At 35.7% G+C, this 11486-nt stretch overlaps 1 protein-coding gene across 1 annotated transcript; it reads right to left on the reverse strand.

The window, feature by feature from the left end:
* Positions 1-523: 523 nt before the first annotated feature.
* On the reverse strand, positions 524-9528 carry LOC104075239 (probable E3 ubiquitin-protein ligase HERC4). Its single transcript, XM_009575669.1, has 5 exons — positions 9303-9528; positions 6236-6395; positions 4764-4840; positions 2158-2379; positions 524-654 (listed from the first exon to the last, which is right to left on the reverse strand). Exons 1-5 carry the CDS (start codon positions 9526-9528, stop codon positions 524-526), a joined length of 816 nt encoding a protein of 271 aa, XP_009573964.1.
* Positions 9529-11486: the final 1958 nt, after the last annotated feature.

Genomic DNA, 11486 nt, shown 5'->3' on the forward strand with positions numbered 1-11486 from the left:
CACAAGCCTTTCGTTATATTTTCTCTCCCGCCCAGCTGAGGAAGGGAGTGATAGAGCAGCTTTGGTGGTCACCTGACGTCCAGCCAGGGTCAACCCACCACAACAGCAAATAACAATTCACTAAGAAAACTTTAAACAATAACACACACTGATCCCCCCAGCATTTAATTTAAATTCAAAATTAACTCGGTCTGATCAGTGATAACAGCAATGCCAGAGGCATTACAGTCAGAAAACAGCAACTCTCTTTAGGATACACTAATGTAAATTTCAGTATCTGCACAATTTTAATAATGCAACATGCACTGTCATATCAAAAATGCTGTATTTTGTATGCTCAATTTCACCAAATCTGACAAAAATTTAAAACTACAGAAAGATTTCTTGTATTTGGTAAGTTTTTTCCAAATATTTAACCATTCTTCCAGCGTTTCCTCAACTTCATCCAATAAGCTTTGAAGAAATTTTATGTGGAACTTTGTTTACTATTTCCTATTCAGGTAGCATCTTCTCCTGAAAACATTCAAAAATCAAAGCCTAAACATATCTTTAAATATCGTACCTTTGTAAGGGCAGCAGTATGATCTTCTCCACAACACAGATGAACAACCTTCTGAGTTCTCAGTGACTTTAGCAGCGTAGGAACATACCTGTCTGAAAGATTTAATACAGCAATATATCGCTTATATTGAAAATAAAAATCAGAAAACAAATAGTTTTGCTCATTTATTCTAATTCAGTTCCAGTCAAACAAGCACTTTAAATTTGTTTGCATAACGCAATCATTGTGACTGAGTTTATGTATCTTTGAGACGGAAGTGTTATTACAGAAAAACAGAGAGACTACTATACAGAAATACTTTGTAGCAAATAGTCTCATTTCCACTAGCGTAGGATCACATATCAATACATAAATCGTGAAATATGAAACAGTACGTTAGACCTGCCATTGGCCACGAGAAAAGAAAACAGATGACAGTTGTTTTTGAGTTGTTTATGTGCTTCATGTTTTTAAAATGTTCCTATAAGTTGGTATCAATATTACTAAACATGTAATAGAATGGAACACTGAATAATTAGGAAGCACAACTAACTTCCCTCCATCACCAGAACACATCAACTTTGTCATCCAGTTGCACAAAGGCAATGTTAACACTAACGTCTTAATATTTGTCAGGTACGCTAAGATTCCTGGAATAAGACTTATCAAGACATAAAAAAGGGATTTTACTGATAAGTGATGCTATAGAAAAACTGGGGTCATATATATTCCAAAGAATATGTAGAAGCAACTGAAGTCTCCCACGAAAATTTGATTTCTGAAAAGTATGTGTAATTTTCTTATTACATGAGGATGACCAGATTTAAAGCGTTAATTCAGATACACGTTTTAACTACAACACATTTTTCTTATTTTCAGAGATGTTGAGAACAATGAACCAGTGAGAAAATTTGAATTCAAGAAACTAGCTATAGATTATTCTATACTAAACTGTGTATTACAGGAACCTGATAGCATATACTCCCATCTTGGAGCCCTGCACGTAGATAGTGTGCATGTAACAAAGAAACAATTTTTTGTCTAACCTAACTACTTGCTTAAAATCATTATTGAGTATCAACACCTTACTAGAGGAGATTTTGGAAATGGTCAGCTGAAAATTGTGAATGATTGCCAAAAGTGGCCCGAGAAAGGCAGATACCCACATGGCAGTAAAACAATGAAGATTCCTTAAATGTGTCTACTAAGGAAAACCAAATAGTTTTGATAGATTACTGCTTTTGTCAAATAATTTCTTCTACCTAAAATTCAGTTCAAACTGTAACTACTGCACAGTATCTTAATTCAATCCCATTTAGAGAGTTTAAGTGACAGAAAAATCTAGAATTGGGAAAGAAAACAAGTCAAGCATGCTAGAATCTCAACATAACACTGTCAGAATTTTCACTACAAAACAGCTGAGGCAAAAAAACCTCTATGTCTTCCCTATGCAATCTCACATGACATCAACACTCTTCAACAATATTCAGCAAAGGTTTGTTCTGTCTGCTCCTTTTCTAGGACTTTTTTTACTTTTTTTTTCCCCCTACCACTGTCTTTAGATTCACAAACCAAGACCTTCAGCATGAAATTTTACAGAAGTAACGTTTACTTACCATTATCATCATTAAGACCCAGCTGCCCAAATTTGTTGCGTCCCCATCCAAAAATGGCTCCAGAAAGAGTTAGTACAAAACTATGAGCTCCTCCTGCTGCAATCTGTGCAAAAGGGATTCCCAGCAGAGATTTAATCACGTGTGGTGAGTTTTGTTTTTTATACTCATAACCTAAGCCCAGCTGGCCATATTTATTTTGTCCCCAGGAAAACACTTCACTTCCTGTTTAAAGGAAAAAAAATTAAACAAGAAATACAATCAATATAGTTTAATTATATAAAGTTTATTTACTGTAAGAAAAGCTAGAAGTTAAAGTTACTCTTCAAATATTTTTGAGTTTGAAAATGCATATAAATTACTGACTTTTGAAGCTAAGCATTCTCGTCTAATTTGCAGACATTCGACTCAAATATTTAATCAGACTGAAAGTATTTAAATAACATTCAAAACCCTCAAAACTGCTCTTAACATTCCTGTTTCAACAGTGTTAGATAAGTTGAGTTTGGTTATTACTAAGCAAGATGTTGTTCCATCGGGAGTTCCACTACTGTATATATTTTTATGCAGAGATCTTGTTGAGGTTGCATACTGGACATGCAAAAATTTCCAAATTCCAATCACAAGCCTCATTTAAGCTTTTATACGACAACATACTTAATTTTCACATACAATTTAAGTGACATATATTTTAAATTTTAAAATACTGTATCAATTATATGATCAATGAAGCACGACGTTTATGTCACTTGATGCCTTATAAAGAAAAAAATATTTTGCAGAATCACTAATCAGAGAGCTATTTATGTTAAGATTGCTTCCAAAAGAAAATGTCCTACTGAACTACCAACGTTTTTGCCAAGGTATTTACTATCCTAAAGATCAACAACTAATCACAAAGGTATTTTGCTTTTGCTGATGCGATACGTTTCAAACAGTAATGTTACCTTCAAACAGTAATGTTTCCTATGTCTCTCCTACCTCCACCTTTTCAATAACAGTTTTAGTAAGATGGAAAACAATGAAAACCATCCCCTGGAGTACAGGTCTCTCACATTTTATTTATTTAAACAACAATCACCAAAAACCAAAACCAAACCAAACCCAACCAGACAAAAAAAAAAAAACACACTCAAACCACCACTTTTATACAAAACAATCTTCCTAACACCAAAGAAACCCTATGCCAATCACTTACAATCACATGAATTAATCCACCTGATCAATATCCCATATGTAGATCTAAAAATACTACGAAGTCTCCTCTCAAAACGCCTAATTCAAGCAAGTTCATCCCATTTTCCTCCCTGTGTGGGTCTATTTTTAAGGCCATAACCTTGCTACATTGCAAGTATTTCCGCAGGTTCTCTTACAACCGGGGGTGGGGGGGGAAAAAACAACAACCAAAAAACACCCTACAATGCATGTGAAGAACAGAAAATAGAGCTGCAAATCCATGAATTGGCAATAGGATAGTGATGCTGTACTTGAAGCTTATAACTATTTAAAACACTGAGTGAATTTTAAATTACAAACTCCTATTATATTCTTGCACCTTTGACCAATAGAATGCTTAACAGCACAGTTCTGATACTCCCCACATTCTACTGCTGATCTTAATCCAGGCAAAGGGTTATTTGTAAATCTCTGATGGCCTGTCTTGAAAACAAAGGAATCTCACTAGGTTATAATGGTAAAGATGCCTGGGAATACATAACGGCACAGAAAACACTCAGTATGAGCCCACGTACAGAATCAAGGCACATACACTCAGTACGAACTATTATATTTAAAGAAAAAGAAAAAAAGAAATCATTCAGCATACAATTAACAACTCCATCCCCACAGCTTCTTTAGTTTATATTTTAACCACACATTGTTAAGAAACACTGTCAAACTTTACAGTCTTTCTGGAATTTTTGTTTTGAGTTTCTAAGTTTCCATTAACCCTGACCAGCAGCCACTTCTTCCAAATGGAAGTTTTGGCCACAACTCTCCTTTGTCACGATGAAACAAACAAGCAGCAAATTTAAATTCATATTCATTTCTGGATAACTATACTAACTAGCCCCAGCAAAATTTTGGAAGACAGATGTTCAAACCTTTCAAAAGGTGGGTTATAATGTGACATTACCTTTTACCTATAGAAGCACCAACAAAACAGAGGCTTTGCCACAGAAAAGCAGACAAGGAAGTTGCTGCCTGCAAGCCTCGGTAACTTGAAGTTACAGGTTAAAACAGACTAGTGACAAAGCAGCATGCTAGCAGGATGAAAAAGAAATGCGACCGAAAAAAAGGAGAATTAAAAAAGGAAATTACAAGAAAGCAAGATGATAAAAAGCAAAAAAGCATAAGAAAAAAAAGCAGAACAACACAACATTTGTTTGTACATTTATTTTTTAAATTCAAGCTTCCATCAGTAAATTACACTTCTCCTACCAACCTGAAATCCCATCTGTGTTAAGTGGTAATATGTTTAAAAAAACACTTTCATTTTAAAAAATACACAATAAATAAAAATATAAATAAATAAACTTCAAAATAAATGTTGAAACCTTTAGAATTACCTGGTAAGAAATTACACAAAACTTCAGAAGAATTTGGCTTACCTTTTGAGAGTGCTAACGAGTGATAATAACCACAAGCAACTTGAACAATTTGGATCTCTGATAAGCTTTTAATATTTCTATTGGGGTAAGAAAACAGAGAAAGAATTAAGCTACCAGGTCATGGTATGAAATATAAAGTCATGCCAAAGGGTAATATACAAAAAGTTAATCCTTTTTACTGAAGTATAGATGAAACTAATTTAAATATCCTAACTTCAACTAGAAGACATTTAGTTAAGTCAAAACCGCTTCTTTTCTAACACCTTCAAGGGCAGGTTCTGTCTTATTTTCACATTAATAAAGTCAGTAAAAGACCATAGTGAAGAATTAGGGAGGTTCATGTGCTACGAAGGAGATGTCACACAGCTGAATGGAGGAAATTAATACCATATACAAGAAGAAAATGATTCTTACTTTATAGTTTCCAAAAGAAAAAACGTTTTACAATCTTCTTCATATCAATATTAGATATAAAGACTGAATGACTGTTAAAATTTGAATACTCCATTTCTCATCTCTACCAACATTAAATTCAATCAAAACTTCAGTTTACAGAGCTATTAAAGTATTGCACAATATTATAAAGCAGTTGCAAATACATACAAATGTGCATTAAATCTAGCATGCTTTCAACTTCTGATGAGAAAAACTGGAGTTTCTAAAAGGCCTGTGGGCTTTTAAATTTGATACAGAAATAAATAATGTTTATATTAGTTATTTATATCTTTCATATTTATACATGTCACAGCCATAATGAAGTTATAAATTACTAACGTTCCAAGGAACTGTTACTTTTGTGTGTCTTTTTCCTATGTAAAAAAAAATTGGAAAAGAAAACCTCCAGCTTGCAAACATACAACTGCTACATTACTGCTACAGACAGTTCCACTGATTTCAGTGAACCTATTCATCACAGTAAAAATGTGGACTTCAGCTAGCTGGAATGCTTACAGCATTCTGAAATCAAGCAAGTGAAACTGGCTAGCATTCATTTTTGTAACTAGAAGGTGTATTGTTTGATCACAGCTAAAAAACCTTGGGGTGAAAACTGAAGTACAAAGATCAGATAGCAAACGTACCTTCTTCAAATGTACTCCCACAACGGGTTTTGAAAGTTTAACATTCTACTTCTCTTTAACTTCTCTTAAATGGCAGTTATCAATCCCCATTCACATTCTTAAAATACCCATCCTACTTTACCAACATAACTTTCATTCTTAGTAGATGACTATTAAAAAAAAAGAAGGAAAAAAAAAAACCCCAACAAACCAAACCAAGCAAACCCATAACACACTTCTCACATAAGCTGACTTTTTGAGAAAGGAACTGTCTACAGCATGCAAGCGCCATAGCTAAAATACACTTTCTAATGTGTGTTTTTAATTATAACAGGAGAATAGCTTAACCAATGTGATTTAAGCACTTTTTTTTTTTTTTAAAAACAAACAAACAAAAAAAACCACAATACAAACCTGGGCACTCTGATGCACTCCTCTGTTCCCGGCAAGCCAAGCTGTCCATCAGTAGCCAGACCCCAAGCATATACCTGACCCTTGTCATTTAATGCAAGTGTGTGGGCTTCTCCACATGATACAGCTACAATATTTTGGGCATCCAGTGCACCAACATGCTCTAAAAAAAAAAAAAAAAAAAAAAAAAAAAAAAAAAAAAAAAAAAATGGTTTTTTAAAAAAAAAAAAAAAAAAAAAAAAAAAAAAAAAAAAAAAAAAAAAAAAAAAAAAAGAAAAATTAGTTGTTTTAAAAAAAAAAAAGCTACTAACAAGCTAGTGTTGATCAAGACAGTTAGACAGTTATACTCAGTACTAAGACATCAATTGAAATGACACAGAAGCAAGCCCAGAAGTCTGCCAAAACATCCTTTATTTAAAATTGTAAGCATGCTATTCTAGGAGAAGTAGGTTAAATTTGACACCCCAAAGTAACCAAACAGCAACTGTATCTGGAGCAATATACAGAAGTGCACAAAATCTGCAGCTTGACCATAATGGTTCCTTCTAATCTTGCCATCTGAAAATGAGTGCAGGAACTCAATTAACATTAAGGTCAAATAGATTATTGTCAAATGACTACACGTGTAGTCATTATGTAAGAGGAAAACATTCCACCACAGCAAATTAAATTCACCTATTCATTATTAACAAAAAAGCCTGCAAAACAAGGCAGGGTAAATTAAAGACTAAAGCTACTGATTTTGCAATGAGCTACACAATGTCCTCTTTATAATGCAAAATACTGTAGAAACAGATCCTAAAGGGTAATTTTTCTAGATATACAGCACACGCCTCTGAAAAGCAAACACTAAAGTATCTGTAACTTCTTTCCAGTAGCCTGCATCAATACCTTGAAATACATTTGGAAAAACTCGAAGTTTGTTTTCGTGCTTATGATTTGTGATCAGAAGTCTTAACATTTTCATTTCAGCAACAATAAAGCGGAGAAAAATCACCAGGGCCTGTCATTAAGGCTGGAATTTTCAACAGCCCCCTTAAATAAGAGCCTGCGTGGACATTTTATGCCCAGTTTTCAAACACATACATTCTATTCCTGCCTAAGAATGGCAGACCACTGAAAAAGCCTGGGTACCATCAATGTAACATGCACTGTAAATACAGCCTCGCATAGCCTAAGTCCATTTCAAAACAGTAGCTAACAGTATCTGCAACATGACAGGCACGCAGTTTCCAAAATAAAGTAACAAAAGCAGCAGACATAAGTTCATTTTTTTAAACAGCTTGTCTGATTGAAGAGGTTACCACCCCAGTTCAGCCCATTACAGCCTCCACAGCTCTGCCAGTGGAAGAGGTCATGTAAGTGCCCTCCAGTTCAGGCAACAGCATGCAGATTAGCTCAGACTATCTTCACCAGCTGCTAAACTATCCAGGCTGACTTTGCCCAATATGGATTAAGGAACATTCACACAATCCCTATGGCAAGCAGAGCTCTGTGGGGAGGAAAGAGGGAAGGCACAGCTAAATAGTGCCACTGGTGACACTGAGTGGCAAAGACATGCAGTCAGCGACAAAATTATCTTCAGTTAGCAGAAATACACTCCAAAGAGAGCATCCACCCATTTGTAAAGATCCTGAGCCTCTTCAGATTGCTCAAGTAAAGTTATCCCAATGCACTGACTTCATATTAGAACATTCAACAGTATTGGCAGTAATCTCTAGATGAAAGAAAAATTAGGGAGGAAGACAAATTACTGCTGTGTCTGAGCATGTTCAAAAAAAAGAATTATAGTAGGTTTTTGTCCATCACATATGAAAGCTCATACAAGGCTGTTTTAAAAAAACAAAAAAAATTAGAAGTCAGGTATTTTTATTGTAACTTTTAGATTTAAAAGACAATTCAGCATCATTTTCAAAGTGGGTAACAAGTATTCAGAGCAAGTTTGACAAGCTGAGTTTCTATTCACGTTCATGAAGCAGATGTCTGCACAGTATTCAAGTTTATCAGTTTTAATATCCATTTACTGTTTCCCAATAGAAGTCCAAATTAGTTTTAAAAGTTTCGTATCAACTACACAAAAAATCTTTACTTGGCACCAAATCTGAAACTCTGAATAAAAGACAACTACTGAAATACTGCATAATGCCTTATTTCCATTTGAAATATTTGTATCAATTATTGTGCCAAGTAACTTGTAAAACTGCTATAGCAGTGATTAGAATAAACTCTTAGTAAGCCTTTTTGGTTTGCTTACGTTATGCTATAAGTACTGTCAGAAGCACTGTTCCATATCTCTCAGTAGCACGCAGATATGACTCACATGCACAGCTCTGAAGGGAGCCCATGTGCACACTCCTCTGCAGTCCCTGCAAGATGTTTACCCACTTCTGCTATAGAACTGCACTAGCAGGAAGCAGAAACACGCATGTAACATAGACAGGAAGAAAAAAGCCCAAGAAGTTTTACATTGCATCCTTTAGGCTTTTCCAAATCCTCTTCTTGTAGCACTGCATATGTTGAAAAGTCTTTTATCAAAAGTTTTATTTTCAGTTCTCAAAAAACAGAAAATTAAGAACATTGCTTTAATCAGACCTGCTCTACATCACATATGAGACGATTAAACACACACAGCATGTTTCTCAACTATGGTGTGCCAAATACTCATTTCTACCATATTCCAGTAGCCAAACCCATACGTATAGTACAATGCTAATCCATGTACTGAAGGAGGTCACTTCCCCTTCAGATTAAAAACAGCCACTGAGTCTCCCACGGCCTTAGGTAAACTGATTCCATGCTGGAAATAAAAAATAGTGGCACTGTCCAGCTGCATGGCAGGCAAAAACATGAGGGGACAGCCATGTTTCACAGTTGGTTGTTTCCAACTGTCACAAGATGCAATCCAAGCAAAGGAATGCTTTTCAATACGCCCATTCTTGGAAGAACTACTGTGCATACAATTCAGCACATGCACAGACACTGGCAGTCTTGGGTTTGATGTAGCGTAATGAAACAAAAATTACATGCACAACCACACATACTCTCCACAATTCATTACTTCTAAACTTACCGGGTCTTTTCCTGGCTTTTTCATGCCCTAGTTGTCCTAGATCATTGCATCCACATGTATAAACAGTCCCATCATCCAGGACAAAAACAGTATGTCTCAGTCCACATCCTACATCTCTGACCCTTTTATTTAAGAAAAAGTCACTTTTTCTGGGTTCTAAAACAATCTCTTCATCAATTCCACCCAATCCAAGCTGTCCAAAAGATGCATTTCCCCAGCACAACATGTTTATGCTTCTCTTGATCACAGAGATCTTCCAACTTCACTTTTCTAGAATATCCCTTCTGCGTAGCTGTTCAAAAAAAGGAAAATGTACAGTTTTTCAGTATTGTCCCTAACATTTATGTTATCTTCTCTATAGCATGTAATCCACAAATTCACTTTCTACATACCAATATATTGAAACATTGAACAATTTTTAAGAGTGTGATTTACTTTCTTGGACAGTATTTACATTAACTCCGCAGTAAAACGCTTTCCTTCCCATTTCTGATACAACTTTGAAGATGTGTAGGTCCTCGGTTTTAGAAAACTTTGTTTCAAAAATTTAAAATATCATTCTTTGTAAAACTTCTCTAACCTCTAATACAGAACTGTACAAATGGCAGTCACAGCCAATTCTAGCCAGTGGAAATAACCTCAAACATCTTTCAAGGAGACAGTACAGGCTAGTTTCTTTACACAAGGAGCTGCATGACTCCTGAAAGCACTGTGTACACCTCAAGATCATCTCCAAAAACAACACTTGACTCATAGCTTGGAAAAAATTGGTCAGCTCTGATCAATCCAGTTATGCAACACAAAGAATAATATGTGTCAATCATTATATTTAAAAAACTATGAGTCAACTGAACTTAAAATTTAAAAGAAAATAAATAGCTGAAACTCAAGTCCCCAGTCTCGCACTGCAATCAACAAAGGCTACAGCTTCACAGTCACTCTGCAGTAACAGGAGGCCGCATACACAAACTCCCCCACACAAACCCCCATCCCTAATGCCTAAATGTCAGCACGTATACTGGTAATTGCAAGACTCTGTACCTATTTGGAAAGGTATAAAGTTACACTTCTCTTTCATTTTCGGTATTGCAGATGATGAAGAATTTATGACTATGTTTTCACTATTACTTGCACTACACTTCCATGACAGTAAGTTCCCCCATATTTTCAGAGCGATTTAAAAATCAAAGCAATACACTGTAAAATTGCTATAAATTTTCATCTGTGACCATTATTTGGAAAACAGCATGAATAACAGAATGTGGAATACAACGCACTACAAGCGCATTCAGTCTTACATTCTGCAGGGTCATAACATGTATAAACCGCCTAAATACAAAACTGCTCAGAGAAGCAAGTCATTAGTTAGCATCTAAGCATTACATAAACAAAAGAAGGGCAAAATTATTTCCAGCACAACACGGTGAACTATTTTTCTCTGCAAAGGTCAAAATGCAGTAAACAAGATGCTTATTTTTGTGATCTCATTAAAAAACAACAACAAAAAAACCAAAACAGCCAAACAGCTTAAAATATATTGCATTCTGTTTACCTATCTCAGGAGATGACGCATGATCAAATATTTCCCTAGCTATCACTAGCTATATCCTACCACATTCAGATGGGGACATCAAAATGAAGACATCTTCGGTTAAGACATAGCCACGCAACAGCAAATTTCACACATGTGTAGCACTGACTGCAATGCAAGCTTCAACCTGCAACACAAGAAGTTAGAAAAGATGTATGATTATAGTGCTTCAAGATTTCTGTAGCCAAGATTTATCTCCATCGCCAGTGGGGCAAAAAGAAGAAGAGTTCTCCTTTCTATTAAAACAGATACGTATTTCCATAGGAGGTGGTTGTTTTGTTTTGTTTTGGTTTTTCTTTCAAGAGTCAGTAGCCAAAGACGTTTTGTACTTTGATCTCAAATCACGGCAGTATTTCATCCCTGTATGTAGTCATGAAACCAACTCATGTTGTCAGCTGCTGGATACTACCGTGCGTGACGTCAAAAGCAGCCCAATGCCGACACCAAATGCAGAACGGGAGGGAAACCACCCAACTCATTTTCTACTAGCAGAGAGCGAGTAACGGTGCTACAGGAAGCGTCTGGATGTTTCCCGCAGGCTGGAGCGGGCTGTGCAGTCTCACCGTGCACGGGCACTGACGCGCTCTTAAAGC

The sequence above is a fragment of the Fulmarus glacialis genome, unplaced genomic scaffold (genome assembly GCF_000690835.1).
Source record: "Fulmarus glacialis isolate BGI_N327 unplaced genomic scaffold, ASM69083v1 scaffold13243, whole genome shotgun sequence".
Classification (NCBI taxonomy): Eukaryota; Metazoa; Chordata; class Aves; order Procellariiformes; family Procellariidae; genus Fulmarus; species Fulmarus glacialis.